The sequence below is a fragment of the Podarcis bocagei genome, assembly GCF_964188305.1.
Source record: "Podarcis bocagei genome assembly, chromosome: 3".
In the NCBI taxonomy this organism is placed as follows: Eukaryota; Metazoa; Chordata; class Lepidosauria; order Squamata; family Lacertidae; genus Podarcis; species Podarcis bocagei.
In genome coordinates, this window is record NC_138127.1 from 52,134,479 (window position 1) to 52,159,090 (window position 24,612).

The following is a 24,612-nucleotide window of genomic DNA, read 5'->3' on the forward strand; positions in this document are numbered from 1 at the left end:
AGAGCCTCATACATTTCACAAAGTGTAGTATCATAGCAATGCAACAGCCCAGAGCATCTACCAATAAGTAGACCTCAGAGTTAAACTGGGCTTACTTTCAGGTGTGTATAGAAAAGCAGCATAAAGTGCTGTGTATTTTTTTATAGGTTTGATTTTATATTTTATCATATTTGTACTTTGGAATGCTACTTCATGTTACTTTAGAATAAAGACCAATAGGATAGGGTCTTAGATTTGTACCTAAGTTGGGAAGAAGTTACCAGTCTTATGAACTGTGGTTTTCAAAATACCTATATTTATGGGGGGGGGATTCCATTACATGGTAAGATTTATACTCTATTTGTACACTGTCCTGGGATCCCATGGCATGAGGGCAGCTTTAGAAATACAGTAAATAACAACTGGGGGCAAAATCTTAACCCCTGGATGCTCATGTCAGATGGTAATGGGATGGTATGCAGGCCTATCAGCTGATGAAGAGCACCACTGGTGCGGGTGCATGGTACCAGTGGCTCCAAGTTCTGTGAGGGCAGGTGTGAAGATACTGCTGCTGATACCCAGAGAAGCCCCCCCCCTCAAAAAAAAAACACGCCAGGACATTAGAGGCCTTGGAGCTCCGAGATCCAAAGACCCGTAGGTCCCTGACAGCTATACAAGCCTAACACTAGTGCAAGGGAAAATGTATGAAAACCACCCTTCACTCATGTGGCAGAGTTTTGGATGAGCTGATAGATGGATCCATCTGTCTGTTGCTCCCTGTTAAGGATTTGGATTGCTCTGTGAGCCAGGTAATCATGGCCAGTATAAACAAATACAGCATAACATTTGAATGACCAGGATTTCAATATCTCCATTCAACAAAGAGGAGGAAGACCAAACCAAAACTTTTCATCAGTATAAAATTATATTTGATTAGCAGCTTATTCATTGAATTTAAATTTTATTACCTCAGCAAATGGTACATTAGAGAAAACTGATTTAAAAAGTGGAAAGAGATCCATATGACACTCAAGGAATTTAATGGATTACCAAGTATTACATGCAGAAATATGTAAAGATGATTGTTACACTGTCCGTCAAGGCACTTCTCTCACACTACAGAATTTTCTTAATAAAAGTGTAATGTTTACCAGCAGTGTTTACAATACAAAAGGAATATATACAAAATGCAATATAAAAGTAAACTTGAATAGTGCCTTTCACTGGAGGGTATATTAAGGCATTTTAAAGTTTTACTATCAGATGTTTACCCAAATACACCATTGCTTTCCTTTGGCTGCATTACAGCAAATACTAATGTCTTGTTTAAAATACCAGAGATCTGCAGCCAAAAATTAACAGGTACTTTGGGTAACAGCAGCAGCATCTATGAACCCACTCACACAGCATTCTCTAGCAGATGTACAATATCAACAAAATCCCCAAAAAACTGGTTCTCCATCACAGCTTTGCATACTGCAACAACAGATTTATTTTTAAAGTCTCCAAAAAAGAGAGAGAAGTTTTAGTCAAACATTCTGTAAGGTTGGTTACGAATTAGGTAGAAAAGAATCAGTAAGAGGGCCTGCCCAAGGAAAGAATGTAAGCAAATAGTACAACCGTATTTACAATACAATTACATGATTATAGAACATTTTATATAAATACAGGTCATATGTGTATGTGGAAAAGCAAAGCAATGACATTTTTAACGTTTTAACTGAAAAGTTTATTTAGAAACCAAGTGTGGAACAAGTTTATGTTTTCTCTCTTTTGTTCGGTCCCGTCACAAACTTTTTTGTTGAAAATACTACAAAACTAAAAAAATAGAATTTCTTCTACGAAGAAAAATGTAAATTGTGCAGTCTATAAAATATTTGAAATTCACACCAGAGACTACTTTGAAAAAAGTATGAGAAAATCTACACATGGACACAAGGCAACTATAACATCACAATTGCTTATGAGCGTATCTTCTGTTTTTCCAAGGGCACAACTTGGCAATAAAGACACACAAACTGAAGTACATTGCTAATAAAAACTGATGCTACAATAAATCCAGTCTGACTACTGATAAAGAATAGGTCCACCAAGACTATAGGTCACAAAGAGTGGGAAAGCATGACATTGTTTATATGAGGACTCTCACAAACACCAGTTATCCTATTTTAGCACTCCTTCCCCAAGAAAAAGTAGCATTTGTTGGAATGTTTTGGATGGACAGTAGGGAACAAATGAGGCAGAATATTATTTTTAAAATGTTCCAAAATGCAGAGTCACACATCACATTCATAATTTCTCTGCATATAAATATTAACAAGCTTAATTAAAATAATTAATTTGGGGTCTACATTTGTGAATGTTACATCATCACTCCTTAGCTGAAAACAGTAATGGGCAAAATTTAGAAAACTTAACAGGCCTTACTTGTGCACCTAAAACTTTTGATATGTTCTTAACATTTGGATTATTATTATGGTTAATTTTTATTTATCACTTGCCCTTCAACCTAAGGTCTCAGGGTGGGTCACAACAATTTAGAATACAACTTTGTAGTTTGTTGTAAACTTTTTAATCACAAAAGTAGGGTAGGTTCCACAAATATACATCTCAAGTGTCAAAGGCCTGGATAAAGAGGTGTATCTTCAGCATTCTCCGAAAATTTTGTAGTGAGGGTCCCAGACACACCTCTGTGGGGTGGGAGTTCCAGTTTAGGGGCTGTCACCAAGAATGCCCTCTCTAAGCCTCGCCCAAAGTTCTTGGGGGCAACAAAACTATAAAGAGAGGCCTCCTCTGCCGATCTTAACACCTGAGGGTCTGCAGGGAAGGAGATGGTCCTTCAGGTATATGAGGCCTAAGTAGTTTAGGGCTTTAAAGGTAAACAGTAAAGGACCCCTGGATGGTTAAGTCCAGTGAAAGGTGACTATGGGGTGTGGCACTCATCTCGCTTCAGGCCAAGGGAGCTGGCATTTGTCCAGACAGCTTTCCGGGTCATGTGGCCATCAGAACTAAACCACTTCTGGTGCAAAGGAACACTGTGACGGAAGCACCATTTACTTTAAACACTAACATAAACACCTTAAACTGGGCCCAGAAATGAACAGACAACCAATGCAGCTGTTTAAGAAAAGGGATTATATGATTGAAAATGGAATCCCAGCCAGTAATCCTGATCAATTGAGCTTTCTAAGTAATCTTTAAGGGCAGACCAATGGAGAGTGCATTGCAATGATCCAATTGGGAAGTTTCCAGGGTCTGGAATACAGTGACCAAATCATTTATTTTCAAAATGGTGCATAGCTGGAAAAAGGCACCCATAGCCACTAAGGCTACCTGAAACTTCAGTTGAATCCAGAACCCCTAAGCTATGGACCTGCTGCTCCTAGGACAGGGTAACCTCTTCCAAAACAGGCCAGCTTCTGGACTTGAGAACTCGGGATACATAAGATCTCTCTGTTTTCTCTATGAGTTTAGATGATGAACATTCTGTTTTGAAACTGAGAAAGCAAGTTCACATGTGTACTTCTAAGTAGCTGTAGATAGCAGTTTAAATTTATCTGGCTTTAGCCAGGAATATATTATATTTTATTGCAGGACAAAAAAACAACAACTTGCCAGTTTAACTGGAACTCCTATCAATAATAAACAAGGGACAACCTTCAAAATCCTCTTTAAAACAGGACTTTTTATTTTTACAAAAAACACATCTCAAAAGTTAGAATAACTGTACACTGCATCCTATATAATGCTAAAGTTAGACATTCCAAGGTCTGATTCACACTTCAGGTCCAAACACAGAATTTTTGTTTTGTAGTGTAGGGGAGCAAGACAAGACTATCTGGCCACACACAGAACTTTCACAAGATTCTCTAGTTAAGACTAAAAGCTTTATACCAGCTAAGGGAGGGTGCATGAATTGGTTTTTTTATACCCATCATATGTAGGACCCACACAAGGTAAATTTTAAATCAGAATGTTAAATGATAAAGGTGCTGGAGCAATTGGTTTTCTTGAAGACAGATATCTATATGCATTTTGCAGTAGCCTATACTCAATGAATATTACTGTTTTTAATAGAAAAATATTAAACATGCCTATTGCTCAAGAGGTAAGCAGGCCAGAGAATGGTCTAAAGGGCACAAGATCTGGTTCTAATGCTGAAAATAAGCAGCCCTGACCATGTTAAACTATATAGGCACAAGATTATCTAGAAGATTCTTATGAGCCATTTATGTCATTATCAGAGGAAAAGCAAGGAATCATAATAAATAATAAATTAACTCATTCCAAAAGAATAAGCACTAATCAGGGAAGGAGATTCTTCAGAGCACATCACATTATTTTTCACAACCAGAGTGATATATACATATTCTTAAGTAGTTGTATGACTACTACAGGATGTTGAATCTGCTAATTCTTCAAGGGTGAAAAGGCTAGCATATGGGTTTGAGAGGGTAACTATTTGTGCATCTCTGTGTTAGAGAGCAGGACGTTTAGAATAATCTGTGCAGGGGGGAACTGCTTTCTAAAAAAAATCAAGCAAGCAAAATTGTATGATCTGCCGTTTTTCCTTTAGTTTAAAGTAGCTGGCTCTGGGATGAAGAACTATTTACCTTCTACAATCACTGAGGTACAAACAGATTTTGTGGGTACAAGAGTTACCTGCAACAGCAGCAAGAAATATCTTCAAGCCAACAAGAAATATCTTCAAGCCAACATGTACCATGGAAATCAGGATTTAGCCTGTTATTCTTGGAATGATGAAACAAGACGCTGCAACTTCAAAGGTATCCCAGAAGCAGTCTACTGGAGAAATAAAATTATACCTAATCCCCAGTAAGCAGGATTACTAGTTCAGTTCAAATTAGTTAATGAATCTGGGAGTAAGGAACTGAACCACCTGTTTCAAAACAAGCCCTTTGGTTTGAAATGATACAGCACAAGGACAGTAATAATGGAACTGCAGGGAACCTGGTTATGGCGTTTCTTACAGGGATAGGATAAGAATTCATAGTAAGTATGTATCACAGGAACTCAAGTGTTTTCCGTCTTTTCCAATGCAGGATGAGATCAACCAGCAAAGACATTTTGTGATAGGCCAGTATCACTCTACACACACGCTCCCCCCGCCTCAATTTTATGTTATGGCACCACAAAGCCAGTAATGCTTCACAAAACAATCAAGCAAAATTAAAATAATTACTAATATGTGGACATCATCATTTATTGTCAGAAGAAACACAAACATTCCTATGCATGTTTACTCAGAAGTCAGTCCCACTACATTCTCAACAGTTTACTTCTAAATGGGTTTTGGATTTTAATCCTATGCTTCTTTGTTCCAAACCCACAACCCCCACAGAGTGCCAGAAAATCCCTACTAGTTTACTCTCTGCAGTCTCATCTAGAGTGAGAATTTGATAAATAGTCAGGAAAAACAACTATCAGTTTAGTAAGTACATTGTATTAATGATATTTGGTCAAGCTAAGGCAATTTTAAAAAATGAAAAATTATGGGAGGAAAATAAATGTATGTGGTCTATATACAAATAGACAAGTCTCTAATTTCCTAAAGAAATTACAGTTTCCTAATCTGAATACTTTACAAAGGTGTAACTATTTATTTTACAATTTATTTTTCCTAACATTACTGTTTTCTATATTCCTCTTTAACAATGCTGGAAAAAATGAATACTTGAAAAAGGACTTCTGTATTGATAGGGAGAAAAGAAAGACAGGAAAAACCACTAGATCAACAATGATCATGCCTCCTTTTTCTCCACCCCAAGTGCGCAGAAAACCAGCTTTCCAATTGTTTTTCAGGTTCTTTTGTAGCATACATCTTGGAAATCCCAAAGAATGGTTTAAGTCCTCCACTAAATATAAACTAGATCATGATTTTGGGCCTCTCTTCTGGTCCTCTCCTCATCTTCATCTGATTCTGACTCCAATCTATGGCAACTACTGTATTCATATTCAATAGGCTTGGGATAGCTGTAAGGGTAACCATTGTCATCAAAAAACCTTCGAAATGTAAATTCATAAAAAGCATGTTCAGGATGTTTGCCATTTTTATACCACCCATTAAGTGTGTCATTTACATTCCCTTCCTTATCCTCACTCCATAACTTATCTGGGTCAATTGGATCAAAATTTGATGTGTCTGTGGGATGCGTAATTTTAGGGATGTAGGAAGCAGGTTGCTGCCGCAGATCACTTGAAAAATCAATAGATTTAAAAAACGGATGTGCTTTTATTTCATCTGCACCATTCTTGCCTAAGCGGTCTTCTGGCCCACGGCAGAGCTTAATAATAAGGTCAGATGCCTCTGGCGTTAGTTTTGCTTGCAGTGGAATGTGCAGTGATGTTTTCCAATTGATAACCTTTAGATTAAAAACACAAACAAGTGCAACAAAATTAGAAGACTGTTTCAGTAATAAAACACCTAACCTCACCAACAAGTGAAGAAACACTTCTGAAACACATTCGAAAGTAGATTTTCCTCAGATACCTTCATCTGTGTTTCCAATGGTGTTTGTGCCAGGAAGGGAGGTTGTCCAACAAGCATTTCAAAGAGAATCACCCCAACACTCCACCAGTCACACAGCTGTGTATATCCTGAAACAAAAGAAAACTCAGTAATTCAATATTTCAATAAAAATTCTAGATTTAATTTGAGAATACACCAGCTATTTTTTTCATTTCTTTTTTTCCCATCATGTTTTTCAATTTTCTACTGCATGTAACTTTATTTTCAGGTCTTAAAAATGGGCTGATGGTTAGTGATGCTTTTGCATGTAATAATAATAATAAAAAATTTTATTTATATCCCGCCCTCCCCAGCCGAAGCCAGGCTCAGGGCGGCTAACAACAATCAAATAATCAGTCAAATAATCACACAATCTAAAAATATTTCATTATAAAAATTAATTAAATCAAATTGATGGCACTTTAATGTGTATGCAGTTTGGCTTGATTCAATTTCAGAAATGTTGCTATATTCAATGCTTATATAAATTATTGCTGAAATGTTATTGAACATAATTTGTTTTGTGGAATACAAACAGAAGTCTAATCTAATTATTATGCAGCAGGACTGTTAAAAGTCAGGAGCTCTATCACACGTAGCACAATAATACAAAATTTAAGATCATAAAGTGTCACAGTACAGTCGTATTACAATGTTACCTGTATGATAAAAACATTTTGAAAAAATGGTAGGCTCACCAAACAGGGGAAAACCTTCATTGTTCATGTTTGCGTTTGTAGCTGAAATGAGAAGCTACCTTAAAAATAGGTGCTTTTTCTATCTAGGTGTACTTTACCACAAGCAGAGGAATCTATACAATGTTGGATAACTGTGATCTTCCCCTATTAGGATGAAGAGTTCTTCACATTGATACACTATGTTGTGTTACAAAATATAGCAGCATAAATTGTCATTTGTATCACTGTATACAGTCCTGTATTATAGCGGTGCTTCCTTATTATACCAGTTTGCGTTTTTGGGTAATCATTTTCAGAAACTAGCACCAAATTACTTTGCCAAGGAACAACAGGAAACATTTACCTGTCCGCAGCAATACTTCTGGTGCAATATAATTTGGTGTCCCAACTAATGAGTGTGCCAGACAGCGCTGGTGCTGACGTGCTGCTCTACGTTCGAGTGGCTTCAACCTGTCTCCACATCTACAGCTTGCTGGATCTCCCCATTCATTACTGAAATCCATGCTGTCCTGACGTGGGTGGTCACCTGCAATAGAAAACATTTTACAAACCAAAAGAAGCAATTGTGAAGGGGGTGACTGGGAAGCAAAATCTTGCTCATCTTTGCTGTATATGTACAGTGGTGCCTCGCAAGACGAAATTAATCCGTTCCGCGAGTCTCTTCGTCTAGCGGTTTTTTCGTCTTGCGAAGCAACCCTATTAGCGGTTTAGCGGATTAGCGCTATTAGCGGTTTAGCGGCTATTAGCGGTTTAGCGGCTATTAAAGGCTTAGCGGATTAGCGGCTAAAAGGCTATTAGCGGCTTAGAAAAAGGGGGGGAAAGCGGAAAAAAGCGGAACACTTGCAAGACGTTTTCGTCTTGCAAAGCAAGCCCATAGGGAAAATCATCTTGCGAAGCAGCTCAAAAACGGAAAACCCTTTCGTCTAGTGGGTTTTCCGTCTTGCGAGGCACCACTGTATTTTAAATGATGTCATTTCACAATAGTCATTAATATTTTTTGAAGTGGGACAAGATTACAAAAGACATCTAATATTATATAATGGGTGATTGAGACTACCTCTGCTTTGATAATGACTTCACAAAATGTTATGGTGCTCAATCAGGCAGCAATGTGGAAAACCTGCTAGTAAATACAGATAAACGCTGCTACTATATATGCTAATATGCAGTAATAAAATGCTATTATTGCAAACATTTCTCTTACCACTCTGGTAGTATTTGGAATCATGTGTCCACCGAAAGCCAGTACAAAGCCCAAAGTCAGTCAATTTGATGTGGCCATCACGATCAATCAGAATATTATCTGGTTTTATGTCCCTATGAATGAATCCCATCTTATGGACACTTTCAACTGCGCAGATCAGTTCTGCTATGTAGAACCGGGCCATATTTTCTGGGAAGACCCCCATTCGAATTAACAGACTCATCATATCTCCTCCTGGAATATAGTCCATAACGAAGTATAAATTGTCTTTATCTTGGAATGAATAGTACAAACGAACTACCCACTCATTATCAGCTTCTGCAAGGATATCCCGTTCAGCTTTAACATGAGCAACCTGATTCCGAAGTAACACATCCTTTTTACGTAGAGTTTTTGTTGCATATAAGGCATTTGTATCCACCTTTCTTGCTAAGCACACCTCTCCAAATGCCCCAATTCCAAGGGTCTTAATCTTAACAAACATTGATTTATCCATTTTTGCCCGTTTCAGACGGATGTAGTTAGATTCCTTTTGGCATAACATTTTCCTCATTTGATCCTGGGCTTCTTGGGATAACCCAACCTATGCAACAAATATGAAATTTGACAAGTAAAAAAAACGAAGAATTGCTCATGGAAAATGTCTACAAACTCAGGTTTAGGACAAACAAAGCACCAGTCCTTAAATAGGAAATAATGCCTCCATTTTTATTGTTTTAATTTCTGTATTGCAATATGTTAGGAGTCAATGAAAACACTTCAGAACAAATATGACACAAAATGTAGTTTTCAGGAATGGTTAAAAGGCGTGATTATAACAAAGCCATACACTAAGAGCCATGCACAATGAGGCTCAGGATTTAAGGACAATTGGTTTGATGAGGGTCTTGACTGATGAAAATAGGCAAGCTGAACACAACATTCTGTTACTGCTAAGAGTTTGGGGGACAGGATGGCTTTGACTACTTTCCTTCATAGAAATGTTCTTAATAGTCAGCTAAAGCTAGATCTCATTCACATTTCTTCTGTTTACATGACAAGCAAAGTAGTATTCTCCCGTCAGGATTCAAATCTTACTAAAGAAACTGCACTATTTCTTCCCATGTGACTTTCTACCCTTCACTGTTAAAGGACTCAATTTATAATTGTGTTGAACACAATCTTTAGAAGAAAAGGAGGGTGGAAAGTTATACAAATAAGTGTCTGGCAAAATAAGTAATGAAAGTACTAAATAAACCAGCCACTTTTAAGTATACAGAATTAAGTAAAATACAAAAGTATAATTGTATCATTATCCCTGTGCTACTGCAGACCATAAATAATTTTATAAAACAGGAAAAGGAAGGAAGATTAGTAATCTGATATAAATACATTTAAGTACAGTGAAAGAATACATGCTTAATTCAAATGCAAATAAGCATGCAGGGTCCCTAAGAAAGAGTCCATGCTATTCTGTAAATGCAACACTTGTCTCCAAAATATTACTTGCCTACCCAGTAACGAAGGGTAGAGATGTCAGGAAAGCTTCCAACACCTTAATAGTTAAATCAGCTGTTAGTGAAAGTGAAAAGGAAAGAGACTAAGAATGAACATGTAGATAAAGCAAGAACTGGAATTTGATTTACACATCAGTTAGCTTACTATTACATAAAGATACAATTTAACAGGGATATTTTTTGAAAACAAAACTGCACTTCTAAAGAATGTCACAGAAGCAGAGAAAGGTGGTTCACCCTTGATTCCAGGGAAAGTGTAAACTAGAAATTAATAACATGCAGCTGAAATTCCAATGCTTATTTTTAACACAGGTAATAAAGGCAATTCCACTGCTTTGTCAAAATATATCTGTCTGTAACAAATCAAAAGAACTCACAACTGATTAAAACAGTTCCTTCCTACGTCACATAATTTTGGAGGGTATACAGTTGTTGTTTTCTTTCAAAGAGGCCTTTTACATTACATCAAATAGCTTAACATAAAATTAGCAAGATTAAGGAAAACCCTTATATCTTGTTAGCCTGTATTCATCACAGGATTTATTAAATCTCTCAGTCTACTGAGTCACTTACTTCTAGGCTCATGTCTGCCACAAAAAATAGCTGCAAAGCTCAGATTTAGAAGTAATGGTCCTAGCAGAATCAGTGTTGCTAGAGTTTGGGGGAAATAATACTTAATCTCTTTGGCACATTCCTAGGGAAGCTGCTTCTGACTACACTTGTGTATATCCTTGGTTGGCCACATATAAATAAGTTTCCGACTTCCCCATTCCCAACTCTCATGGCATCAACAATTTGTTTCTCTTCTGAGCAATAAAGTTGAAAGTCGGCATACTGCATTTTTAGTTCACTTGTTTCTACCCATTTTCCAGTGCTTCCTGATTGCATGCATTCCTTTTATAGTTTCTTGAATGCACCAACTTGGCTTCAGCAGACATAAGGAGATAGGTTCTTTTTTTGACCAAGAACCCTGTTTTCAAAAAGTAAGGTAGGCCTTTCCTACAAAGGTATAGACAATGGCTAGAGAGCTTCAAGCTCTCCTGTGATTCCAGCCTGATACCCTGATTAGAGCAGCATTATTGCTGATTGTTAGAGGAGCTTTTGGTTTTTCAGGGTTTCCCCCCTGCAAATGAGATTCCTTCCATTAGGACAGGCTTCCTCAACCTCAGCCCTCCAGATGTTTTGAGACTACAATTCCCATCATCCCGGACAACTGGTCCTGCTAGCTAGGGATCATGGGAGTTGTAGGCCAAAAAAATATCTGGAGGGCCGAGGTTGAAGAAGCCTGCATTAGGATCTTTAAGTTTAAGAGATATGTAACAACACCTGTGGTCTGAGGCGGAATTCTACCACTACTACATTAAAGAGAGAAACAGAGTGAACAACAAGAATCCATAGGACAAAACAGTATCCTGGAAATGCTGCCCTGGTACTTTAATTGAAGGTGAAAGTATAAATTCTGCAAATATATTATGGAACTGAATTTGAGATTGTACAGATACAGGCTTAGATCTTAGGCTCAGAGTCATTTCTGGTAGTCAAACAGCAACTCAGGATCAAAGCCATTTATCTGCTAGGTATAATATTTAATTATTTATTTATAGTTTTCAAAAGAGAGTAAATGTAGAACTATAACAAATGCTACATTCCTACAGAGCTAGACTATCATCAACTGTGCACATGGAAGAGGTAAGTTAGTAGCATATGTCACAAACGCCTGCTATAGAAATGACCAAAAACCTGAAACAGCTCCTTGCAGGAGCTTAAGTATATTTTGCTCATGCAACATTACTTCAGAAACAATTTTTTATAACTTTTCTTCCTAGACACAAATACCCAACACATCTACCTTCATACTGTTGCATGATATAATACATATAAGGGAAACAACTCAGATTCAACAAATTATCTAAGTATGAATTTTGGGGGGCTGTGGCAAATGATAGTATTGCATCTAACAGTAACGGCCGGTGTGGTACGCTAGAGCCATAGACATGTCCTTCAGACACCAACACTGCTGCAGCTTACCTGGCCATCATTGGAGTGGAGTGTCAAAAAGTCGATCTGGTACTCCCACTGGTGCATTCATGGAGCCCCAACCTCGCTGATGCTCCACCTAAACACTGCCCTGGTATGCTGCAGCAATGGCGCTGCCAGGAAGATGGCTCCACAGTTCTAACCCATTACACCAGCTGCTCCTGGCATTTGGGTATAAAAGATCTCAGATTCAGAGTGTTTGGCCAAGAGTAAATCACTGAAGGTCAGCCTAGCGCACCTCAGAGATTTGACACAATGATATAAGGCTTGAAAATAAGGCTTGAAAAACATTCCACACAGAAGCAACACAGAAATAGGAATTAAAAAATTAAAAGGCTTTACCCGCATCATTTCATTTTCCAGTTGTTTCTTACGATGGAGTCGCTGCTGGTGAGATTTCAGTATGTTTTCGACATGCTGCTCCATAAAGAACTTAAAAGCCTGAGGAGAATAGCTCTGAATGCGGGACTCCCTTCTTTCTTCATCTCTCTTGTTTTTCCTAACAGGGACTGGTGAAGTTGTTATTTGCTTCTTTTCTCTATCCATTCCCTCGCTGTTCTCATTCTTTTCACTTTCTTCGTCTTTAGGGAAACTGGGCTGATCCTCTTTGCCAGGCTTTGCAACAGAATCGTAAGGAGTGACAGGTGGATTTGGGTGTAATAAATGCTTCGGATAAGGTGGTGGTGGACCTTGATATGTTGGAGCCTCTGGCGCAGGTGACAGGACTGCCATATTTGTACATGGTCCCTCAGAAAAGGAGATGGGTTGGACAGCCTGCATTGGTTGTGACATCCAAGAAGGGTGAGTAGGAGCTAAGGCAGTTTGCAGCTCTGGTTTCAGTACACGCATACTTTTTACTGGCTGCTGTATAGGAGCTGGAGTAACAGCAGTTACTGTGGTGGCAGAAGTCTGTGAATTGGTAGCATGACTTTGTCTGCTTCCAAGAGGGTTATTGAAGGAATTTGACCTTACTGGAATATTAGGTTGCCAAGTTGGAATTTCATGCCCAGAGGACGATTGGGGCCAGGATGTTGGGATTCCAGGAACATTTATATTGTACAGCTCCATATTGTGGCTGTTTCTGTTTGGAACCATCATAGACTGAGGAATGTTCCCATTAGGATATGATGGGGCTGCAGAGCCTCCTGCTTGCATTTGCAAAGGTGTGGGGCTTTGCTGGCTTGCCGGAGACATGGGGTAAGGCGGTGGTGGTTGACGATTTGCTGAGTTACTAGGCACAATATTTTGATGAACAATATAATCAGTCTGACAATTGCCATTTTGTATTCCAGCCCTTCCAGATGAAAAACTAAATTTATTGTTAACTGAACTTTGCATGATTATTGGTTGCCTGCCAACAGGAACAGAGCTAATACCTCTTTGTCCCTGTGTGGAAGGATTCATCGATGATGGATTTATAGGTTGCGGAGGATAGCCATCTTGCCATGCCCCTGGTGGCACTGGAGAAATGCGAGAGATCATATATTCCATGCTACCAGAATACCGTTTTGTCTGAGAATTTGTTTCCCAGGAAGGAGGAGGTGGAGTTGTTCCTCTGGGAGGTGGAGTTGTTCCCCTGGGAGGTGGAGGAGGAGGGGTTACACTCCTTACTTGAGGTGGAGGTGGCGGATTTGCTCTTTGTCCATTACCAGGATGAGCCTGAGCAAATCCTGTTATTCCAGAGCCAGACAAGGGTCTTCCTCCATCAGGCTGAGAAATGGGATTCTCGGAATGAAATGCCAGGCCATCTACCAATGCAGGACCATGTCTCTGAGGCACCAAGGATTCTTTAGAACCTTTCCAGCTCTGCCTGCGGTTGACTGACTGCTGCACTCCCCCTATTTGTTTTAAAAACAAAACAACAGTATGCTTTTTATTACACAGTGCACTGTTATTTCAAAACAGGAATTTCATAGCATTAATAAATGTAATGTTTCATGGAAACAGAAGCAAACTTCAAATATATCTTTGAATAAACAATATGAATGATTCATTTGAGTTTAAAAACATTAATTAAAAAGAACTTACTTCTAGGAATAAGGGGCATGAACTAATTCAAATTTATGCACAGAAAAAGACTGGAAGATCCTAAAGAGTTTATACCCTCAAGCATGCTTTCCCCAACCATTTTTTATTTTTAAAAGTTAAGTTTATTTTCCCTCTCTTGGTTGTTTTGTTGGGAGCCATTGTCCATTTTTTTAGGGGGTATTGCCTACTTTGTTTTATTTCTTATTTGAGGAATTAAGAGACCTGACTGGGGTGGGGAGGACCCGAAATATCACAGGTGTTTCTTCTGAATATTTTGTGTAACTACATATTACAAACAACTGCATGTAACTGAGCCCAAACAGATTTTTCCCCCAAAAGGAAAGCAGCAACAGGAGGACACTATTTTTTCTATCCAGATACCGTATTTTTCGCCCCATAAGACGCACTTTTTCCCCTCCAAAAATGAAGGGGAAATCGGGGTGCGTCTTATGGGGCGAATGCCTGCAAGCCTCGCGCACCCGGCAGGAGGTCCCACCGGGTGCGCGAGGCTTGGGGCGGCAGCCTGTCGCCCGAAGCACGGGGAGCCCTCGGGAGGGCTCCCCCTGCTTCGGGCGAGTGTCTGCAAGCCTCGCGCACCCGGCAGGAGGTCCCACCGGGTGCGCGAGGCTTGGGGCGGCAGCCTGTCGCCCGAAGCACGGGGAGCCCTCGGGAGGGCTCCCCCTGCTTCAGGTGAGTGCCTGCAAGCCTCGCGCACCCGGCAGGAGGTCCCACCGGGTGCGCGAGGCTTGGGGCGGCAGCCTGTCGCCCGAAGCACGGGGAGCCCTCGGGAGGGCTCCCCCTGCTTCGGGCGAGTGTCTGCAAGCCTCGCGCACCTGGCAGGAGGGCCCACTGGGTGCACGAGGCTTAGGGCGGCAGCGGACTGCTTGCGCGCACCTAGAAGCTTGGGGCCCGCTGAGCTCAGCACGCCCCAAGCTCCTGGTGTAGCGCAGCGCACCTGGGGGGGAAATAAAATTTTTTTCCTTTATTTCCCCCCCCCAAAATCTAGGTGCGTCTTATGGGCCGGTGCGTCTTATGGGGCGAAAAATACAGTATTTATTTGCACCAAATTGTTCCTATGCTCAAGAGGCTTTTCTCTCTTTTGTGGTTAATTTCTGAGTATGATAGGACAAAGAAAATTGTGGAACTCCACAAGAAAGTCTCTGGGGGAAGGAGGCATTTGATTTTCAGCACAGACATGGCAGGTGGAGAATAGACTAAGCATCCCTCCCTCTTACACTCCTTTCCTGAGGCAGTTTTTCATTTTTTTAAAAAAAAGGCTTAGTTATGCACATTTGAATATAATATGTTAAGTAACCCATTGCTGTAAAACTTGGTCCAGATCTCTACGTATTGCCTCTCTCCGGCTATACCCAGTTTTCCAGATGCCAACCCAAAGGTGGGAGAGAAATGGGGCTGGAGCTAGCCAGATGAGATGAGGAAGCATTCTTAACTTACTTCCCTTCTTTGTGCAGGGGCTTCCTGGTGCACTGAGTTAGAATGAAAGCAATAGCAAAAAGACACCCCCCCCCCCGTTTCAACAGGCCTTTAATTAAATACCCACTTCAAAAGTTAAATAACACCATCTCCGTCCAACCCGATGTCAAAATGAACTGAATACACAAAAGTACCGTATTTTTTGCACCATAACACTCACTTTTTTCCTCCTAAAAAGTAAGGGGAAATGTCTGTGCGTGTTATGGAGGGAACGCCTACGGGTGGCATGCCTACAGATTTTCCTCCTCTAAAAACTATGTGCGTGTTATGGTCTGGTGCGTGTTATAGAGCGAAAAATACGGTAATTGAGCTGCAGTAGTTTGTTGTAACATTGTGTAACACTGAACATAAAATTTTGTAGCATATATAAATGGAAATGCTACTTTTTAAAAAGTCTTGTCTTTATTGTTTGGATGTTGAACTTCCAAAGCTTATTTCTCTGTCCTCTACCATAAGATTTCCAACCACGGCGGAAGTGGCCAGTTTCACATCTTGTTTCCAAGGCCATATATTAGAAGTGGTTTAGTCATTCTGGCCACATGACCCAGAAAGCTGTCTGTGGACAAACGCCAGCTCCCTTGGCCTGAAGCGAGATGAGCGCCGCACGCCATAGTCGCCTTTCACTGGACTTAACCATCCAGCGGTACTTTACCTTTTTTATCTTTACACCTACCTGGTGGTTTTGTGCCAGCGTTAACAGGTCTAGCTGCTGCCGCTGCCATTTGTTCTCGCCGAGAATCTTGGTAGCTCATTTTACTTATGAATTCAATTGCTGCTTCTATACTGCGGCTGTTGGTTTGTCTCAGAGCTTGTACAACCATATCCTATTTGGAGAGTGGGAGGAGAAAGGTTTTAAAATAAAACCTTCAATAACTCACAACAAAAAAGGGTGGAAGGAACACATTCAAACCTTTAATGCACCATGAAGATGTCTAGATAAGATCTAGATTTCAGTTCCCCAAATGTGGCCTAATTTGCATACTATGCAAAGTATTTGCTAATTATGCAAATCATGTGGGCAGTTGGGAAAGGATGTATCAACCGTCTCCTGCTGGTATCTCCTTCCAAATTACACCTTCCAGATGGCAGGGCTTCTTATATACTTTTCCATGGAGAGTATAATTTAACCCTCAAAGACTAAATAAAAATTGAATAGATTTTATATATTGTAAGAATTCTAAGACTGCAATCCTTTTCTGGGAGTAAGCCCCAATGGACACAGTGAGTCCACTTCTGTACAGTATATGGTTGAATTTACAGTTTAAGTTATTATCAACTCTCTTGCAAAGGCTGATGCATCCTTCGCAGTCTGTCCTTTTTCTTCTGCACGGAAGTGCCTTACTATATTTCTATCTGTCTCTGTAGCTTGGTGATTCTTTTTTTGTCACTCCTTAAGACTTTTAAACGACATTTTATCTAACTCCAATACTGATAACTGTGAAGTTGAAAATGCAATACTATCCTATTCAGAAGTAAGTTCCATTAAATTCAGTTTGGCTTACTTTCAATAAGCAGGTACAGGATTGTAGCCTTAGGCTTCTTAGTGCATAGTGTTGTACAATTAGCTATTAAACTTGAGGCAAACTTTCCCTGAGCTCTATTAGAATTTAACATTTATTCTTCCTGGTACAATGTATTTTAAGGTTGGGGATTAGCAGTGTGGGAGAAAGTGTGATGCGGGATTAGGAGGAAAGAGTGAGTGTGGGGATTATACTGATGGCAGGGTGGGATCAAAAGCACACTGAGCTGCTTCTTTCTCTCTCTCTAGAATACATAAGAGAGTGAGTGGTCTTACAGAAAACACAAGGCAGACAAAAAAGAGGGAGAAGGGGAAAGGTAAAGATAAAGGTAAAGGTCTGAGCTCTCTCCTGACTCAAGTCAGTAGACTGAGGGAAGGTGCTCTCCTTTAGAGGGTAGTTGTGCCTGATTTCAATAGCTCCACTTTTTGGAATAAACAGGAGCAGCAACCCAACTGAGGATATATTCATCCACCAAATCCATTCCTGCCACCCAGACAAAGGGATGCCTCCCAGCTGCAAGGGAGTGGGAAAGAAAACAGGGGAAACTCTCCCTTACATCATGCAGTACGTTTCTCAATTCAGTGCTGTATGTTGCAGGCAGCAGAAATAGCTGCAAGGGGATATCTTGCCACTTTCCCTTGAAACTCCTACTCCCTAGTTCATTACATATTCCTTTCAACAGTGGCAACAAAAAAGCACTGGGTGTGAGAGAAAGTAAAGCAAGAGGTGAAGACTATGAGAAGACAAACACAAGATAGATAAGATGGTGTCCATAGAGAAGAGGTTTAAGAAAAGGAAGTGACAGCTTAAAACTGTCTCTGATAAAGAACTCAAGGAAGGTAATTCAAACAACAACCAAGACAATGGCCAAAATGAACTAAATCAGCAGCAGAGTTAAAAGGATGGAAGAGACCAGAGGAAGCTGAGAAGAGCAAAGCTATAAAGCTATAAATTAATAATTAATACTACACCAGTGCCTTGGCAGTGGAAGCGGACAACAAAAAATACATATTAGTTATATTTATGTTTGAACAATTTTTTGAAACAGCTTGAATAAAGAGAGGAATTAAAAACAACTTTAACTTTAAAGGAGAAGAATGATGCAAAGTAAAAGAAAATAAATATAGTGTACGTAGAGAAGTAGAAAAGACCAATAGCCCAGTTTGGCAAACGTTAAGAGAAAGCGAATGGAAACACATCTCGCCAGAAATAGCAAAAACTCAAGCAGAGTTATCAGAAATGGAAACAAATATAGAAGTGAAGCTGCAGGTTCAGCATAAAACAAAATAACTAACAAGATTGTGAGGAAAGAGATAAAGAGAAAATGATCCAAAGCAGATGATTGACAGACTCCAGAGAAGAGAGAAATATGGCAAAGGGACTTCCTCTGGTAAGCATGTTAGGAATGCAGCCTCAAAAACATGATGCATCTTAAAAGTATACAAGTTACACTGAAAGAGTTGGGTACTTGGGCTGATTTGTTGCACCATCTAAAGCACTTGAATTTTATGCACTAACAAAACCCCAAAAATAATAAGATACAAGAAACAGAAAACACAAAAAGAGCAACAGTGTATAAAATAATCATCTCATTAACATTACTTATGGTATTAACTTTAATCAAATAAGAGGTTGCTAGCAATCTGAAATGCTTGTGGAAAAGACCTGAACCACAATCAATAAAGAAAAACAAATCCTTTTGAAAACCAATAGAACTAATTATAATCACTAGAAAGCCAAAGTTATACACTCTGCATTTTGGACTGAATTCTAGACAGGAACATTAAGCTTATACTAGGAATGTGCATAGGAAGCAGCAAAATATTACCCACAACACTGTTTTCTGAGACCCCAATAACAAATTACAAGCAAAACATTCACAATGATTTCATATGGCTTTTGCACTATCATTAATATAAGTAACCACTTAAATTTGTTATTTTACCTCATCAAATCCAGCAGCTTGTAGATCTTGCAACATCTGCCGATTAACTTCTGATGCTCCTCTTGTTGAAGAACTTGTTTCATTTGCAAAGGGAAGCAGAGAATTTCGAATTTCTTGTAATGCTTTATGGTAGGTCACAAATTTAGGGGGATTTCGACCCTGTCTGGGATCATCAGTTGATATTTTACCCACATTTTGCTCAACTTTTGCAGCTTCAGAGGGCTTAGGCAAATTTCTAAGGCTTTCTCGTATTTCTTGCAACATTTGCCGGCTGCTACCAGTGTAATTACTGGCAGGAAAAGTTTTAGGCCTCATTTGTCTATAACCTTCTGGCTTCTCACTTCTCTTCATGAAACTGTATAACCTTTAACGAAGATTCACCTTCAATATACTCAACAAGTTGGATGGCAACTTCAAAATTCACGGTTGAGCTTGATTCCAGGAGGATAACCATTCATTCAAACCTAGGTCAGCCACCCTAAATAAATAAATGTCATTGTTATAACATTTTCCAATTGTTGTTTTCCTGCCAACAGCAAAATCCTATGCATGCTTAGTAAAAAATAACTCCTGCTGGGATCATTTGGTTTTACTCTCAATTAAGTGTGCATAGGATTGCAGCCAGAGTTTTATTTACATGTTTGTTTCCAAATGATTTGATCTGACAGCTTTAGCAAAATGCTTTATTCTTTATAACCTAGCTTGAATTGAGGGAAGCAGGCATGGAGAGACTCTATAAAGAAGACACAACTTCAGAGATATCCATGTATAACTCACCCAATGTAAATGTTCTGTGTGCTGTCAAAGACTGGGGATACTGCTGGCATTGACTGCAGACTCTCAAAACAAACTAACCAAGTCCAAGACTATTATGCAAAAATTCAGACCACTTTTTGCAAGAAGTCATTTCTGTTGGGGTAAATTAAACTTATGTCTAGTTTGTGGAGAAAGAAATATTTTAAACTGCTTTTAAAATGGGGGTGGGGTGTCCTTGAAATGCACTTTTGGAAAAGCTTTGATGGAGGTTTACTTTCAGTAGCAGTAGTCCATTTTTCCCCTCTGAAATTTTTAAGTGAAGCTAACTCATCTGGTGCACATCTGGATTTATAAAACACAACATAACTACCATTTTCTCTGCTCTACAATAGGCTTTTGCAACTGCACACTCTCTGAAATGGACAAGAATGTTATTGGTCTCCGAGCCTCACCAATCCTCAGTGAAATGGATACTTGAAACTTTTATTCCTATTGCAAATTTAATGAAAGTTCATTTTGATACCCAGATCAGGCTCCAAACTGGATTTTCCATTCCTAGGTAAGTTACAGCTGTTGAAATTTTGCTTCTCCTTGCAGCTGTTTGAAGGCACAAGAATCCAGTGAGGAAAAGGTGGCAATTCTACTTGTCCCCCAAGGCATCTTTCTAGACTAGCAGCAGGATTACCAACTTTATTTTCCTGCTTCCGTGAGTTTAGCAGTAGCCTGATATGAAAAGCAGGGTTTCTATGAAGACTGTACTCCAATGCACTTAGGAATAAGGCCACTTCTAAGTACACTGGCTGGAAACTGCTTTCCCCACAATTGATATAGACATGTTATGAAGAGCTTCACCTGTTTACTTTCAGCATGTTAAGCTACTGTCAAAGGCACAGGAATGCAATCCAATATACACTACTTCGGGAGCCAGTCATATTCGATTCAATAGGTAATCATGCATTGGATCGAGCTGCATGTGGCAAAATAACTGTTCCTGAAGGTAACATTTTGCTGGTTTCTCTATAGGAATAATGTAGTGTCACTATGTAATGACTAATTATATTTCTGAAGTAGGACATAGTCAAGATTACTAACACAATCTTACTCAGAAGTCCCACTTTGTTCAATGAGGTTTACCCTAAAATAAGTGTCTCTCACAAAACTGTAGTACAGTACTTCCCCTATCTTTAGCTCCATCTTGATGTACTTGGCCCCACCTCCCAATAGCTGCCCTATCCTCTTTCCCTCTAGTCACCTCTGGGGTTAAAGGGCCCTTTGGAGATTTGGAGGGCATGTAGGGGAGCTAAGGGAGCAAAGGAAGGGGAATCCCATTGCACACACAGAAATCTGCTGCACAATTAGGTGGACATCACTAGATGTTGTCCTATATATTTGCTTTCAATGAAGGATGTTCAAGGTAGTGCTAAGAACATAGGCCATCAATCCAGTTAAAATACTGCAAAGATAGTAGGTACACAAGAGGCAAAGACCTGCAGGACTATCCACTCACCTTTTAAAAAGGACTACCTACTTAAAGTCTGCATTTTCAACAAAATGATCTACTTCTTCCCATTTAAGTCAGTGGACAATTCAACTTTGATTTTAATGAGCCTGAACAGTCCTCAATGGAAAAAAAGAACAGCTTCTAAAGTTTTTATCCACACTTTACCAATGGCACATTTAGTTCCACATTTCAAATGAGGTGTGGGCTTAAAAAACCCACCAAAGTATCAGCTACACTGCAATTTGCTTTTGAAGCATAGTACTTTCAAAAGCAGTAGTGAAAGAATGTGGGATCCACACCTGTAATAAAGAAAGAAAGAAATCCTACTGGGATGGCCAATATGAAAATACCTATTTCAATAGGAATCAACTAGAAATGCTCAACACTATATGTGAACTAAAATATTACAAGTTGTATTAACTTATTTTTTAAAAGCTGATAGGAATTGGCTTGTGTCCCTTCTGTTTTCTTTCAATATATTAAAGTTTAAAACTATTTTTCTCTTCCTGCTAAATATCACTAAAGGTAAAGGGATCCCTGACCATTAGGTCCAGTCGCAGACAACTCTCTGGGATAGCGGCGCTCATCTCGCTTTACTGGCTGAGGGAGCTGGCGTTTGTCCGCAGACAGTTTCCAGGGCATGTGGCCAGCATGACTAAGCTGCTTCTGGTGAACCAGAGCAGCGCATGGAAATGCCGTTTACCTTCCTGCCGGAGTGGTACCTATTTATCTACTTGCACTTTGACGTGCTTTCGAACTGCTAGGTTGGCAAGAGCAGGGACTGAGCAACGGGAGCTCACCCCATCACAGGCATTCGAACCGCCGACCTTCTGATCGGCAAGTCCTAGGCTCTGTGGTTTAACCCACAGCGCTACCCGCGTCCATCACTAGTCATGCTTTAATTCACAAAGAGCTGGATTCAGACCTGCCATGTTACAAATGAAAAAGGCTTCTCTAATGGAAATGTGTTGATTAAAGGAAGCTGCTGCTCTGCAAACTGGACATTCTTGCAGGTAGAATGGAGATGCAGTATTTGCTGATTCCACTTAAGAGTCCTGAGCGCCAAGTTATTGTATTAAAATTTGAATTCCATATAATTTTAAAGAAATACTTCAGTATCTAGGACAGAACAGTACAATTGCTAAACAAATAGAAAATCATTAAGTGGTCTGCCAAGACACTCAGCAATTTTCAGGTGGTCCAGGAGATAACAAGTTTGGGAACCACTACCTTAGATCACAAACATACTTGGGAGTAAGCCCAATTTAAATAAATTAAACTTGAATAAACATGTGTAAGATCAAGCTGTTAGGAGACCTATAACAATGGAGCAAAAGTCCAATAGCTCATAAATGCCAATGCAATACTATAAACCAGGGGTCAGCAAACCTTTTCAGCAGGGGGCCGGTCCACTGTCCCTCAGACCTCGTGGGGGGCCGGACTATCTTTGGGGGTGTTGGAATATGAACAAATTCTTATGCCTCACAAATAACCCAGAGATGCATTTTAAATAAAAGGGCACATTCTACTCATGTAAAAACATGCTGATTACCGGACCATCCGGGGGCCGGATTTAGAAGGTGATTGGGCCACATCCGGCCCCCGGGGCCTTAGTTTGCCTACCCACGCTATAAACTATGAGGACAAAAGACACAGCTAACTTTTATAACTGTTAATACCTACAATCATTATGTCTCAAAAACACCACATTGAGGCACACTTTTAAAACAAAAGAAAATAAAGCACAGTAATCTTTTCATTCCTCCCCCCTTAAGTAAAATTTATATATGTGAGGTTCTGTGTTTTTTGTTTACAATATTCCCTCTCTCCACCCTGGGCACAAGATAATATAGTATGCCATCTAGGCAAAAGTTTGTCTATTTTATTATTTGTATAGCATACAGCAGAATGTTAAGCACCTAATATTTAATAATGACAATCAATACCAAAATACTTGGAAGTGGAGCTGTGGTTTAAAGAGAAAAAAACTTCAACTGCAGGTTTTTCTTCACAATTAGGCTATTTATGACTATAGATCAGTTCAACTCAAAAGTGCACCTAAGCAAAGTACTATACAGTACTGTAAACCAGAAAAAGAAAAGCCTATCAGCATCATATCAGTTAGATAATGTTCTCTGTTAAGTGATTTGATCTTGCAGATTAATCTCAGATTCACATTGGTGTTATACTTTGAACAGACTTTCTTTTTCATCTAATCATTATTCCAAGCAGTAAGATGAAACATTTAAAAAATTATAATACAGATCTGGCTGGTTGGAGAAATAGTAGGCAGGTTTCTAAACAATTCTGATCTGTCCTGGGAGAATGTTAACTACTACCTTTCTTTAATTATCATTTTTTTAAAACCAGTCAGCAAGATAGAGAGATCTGACAGGAAAACGAAATTCCAAATAGAGAAATAAAAGAGAACAGCTACTTCGTAAAGACGTTGCACTTACTTCTCGTCAGCACGGCATGAAAAAGTGGGGAACGGATGGAGAGCAGGAAATAAATAAGGTGGCTGCAAGCGGGTGTCTAAGGTTGAATGGGACGGATGGTCTAATAAGGAACGCCCACGACACCAAAAAGGCCAGAAACCTGCCTGAGAGAAGCTGTACGGAGACGGAGGAATGCGGGGGGAGGAAGGAGGTGAGACGCTCACCACGCAAGGGAGGCAGCGACGTTCTTGCCGTGGCAGCGAAGGACCCGTTATAACACCCCAGGCCAAGGCGTGCGGTGCGCAGGGCCTTCCCCATTAACTAGCCACCGAGTTTCCTTCCCTGAGGCGGAACTGCAGCCAAGCCTTCCTACCCACCTGCCTGAGGGAGGAGGAGGAGACGGCAGCGCCTCAAGGCGAGCGATTCCCAGAGGGGCGGGAGCGGCGCGTCTCTGCAGCGGCCAGCAAAGCTTCGGTCCCCGGTGCTGATGGCAGCAGTTGCTCGTCCCCTCCCCCCCTGCAATATCTCCCACCCCCCCTTTTTCCGGGGTTCAGTTCCGGGCCGCCATTTTGTCGGAGGGCCTGTCGCCCAAGGTTCCCGGATGTAAAACCTTTTCCCGTCTTCCTTTGCGTGTTTCGCCGGCTTCTGGCCTCCTCCTCCTCCTCTCCCCCCGCTTTGGAATGCGAGGAGTCAGAAGCCTCCGCCTTCTCGGGGGGGGGGGGTGCGGGTGATGCAACTGGCGAGGGAAGCCGGGCCAGGCGAGCAGTGGGGAGAAAGCAGGTGCGTGCCTGTCTCGCAGCGCCTGTGAGCTGCTGCGGGGAGCCGGCTCCCTCTCACCGAAGGGAGGCAGAGGAGCTGGCAGTGCCAACGAGCAGCAGCAGCCTCCGCTTGCTTCTGCCCGGGAGGAGCACGCAGCGCAAGGGGCTGCTCAGGCGGGCGAGCAAGCGGGCCAAACAGTAGGGCCTGGGCAATGATATGAGCGTGCCG

General features: G+C 40.4%; 1 protein-coding gene and 1 long non-coding RNA gene across 4 annotated transcripts in view; both read right to left on the minus strand.

The window, feature by feature from the left end:
* Positions 1–1,002: 1,002 nt before the first annotated feature.
* LOC308583372 overlaps positions 1,003–24,612 on the minus strand; it is a 444,074-nt gene continuing 420,464 nt past the window's right edge. Inside the window, exon 2 of the long non-coding RNA XR_014006186.1 lies at positions 1,003–2,961. This is a non-coding gene — a long non-coding RNA (uncharacterized lncRNA). The remainder of the gene's footprint in view (positions 2,962–24,612) is intronic.
* Positions 3,638–24,268, minus strand: LATS1 (large tumor suppressor kinase 1). 3 transcript variants are annotated; one of them, XM_081187196.1, is made up of 8 exons: positions 24,003–24,218; positions 18,931–19,408; positions 16,139–16,289; positions 12,286–13,781; positions 8,411–8,993; positions 7,550–7,732; positions 6,491–6,597; positions 3,638–6,362 (listed from the first exon to the last, which is right to left on the minus strand). In XM_081187196.1, the coding sequence occupies exons 2-8, from the start codon at positions 19,279–19,281 to the stop codon at positions 5,856–5,858; spliced, it is 3,378 nt and encodes a 1,125-aa protein (XP_081043322.1). In that variant the 5' UTR covers positions 19,282–19,408; positions 24,003–24,218; the 3' UTR covers positions 3,638–5,855. The 3 variants fall into 3 exon arrangements, with proteins under 3 accessions (XP_081043322.1, XP_081043321.1, XP_081043323.1); XM_081187195.1 differs by having other exon boundaries at positions 23,647–24,218; XM_081187197.1 differs by lacking the exons at positions 3,638–6,362; positions 6,491–6,597; positions 7,550–7,732 and adding an exon at positions 9,904–9,961 and having other exon boundaries at positions 8,915–8,993; positions 23,647–24,268.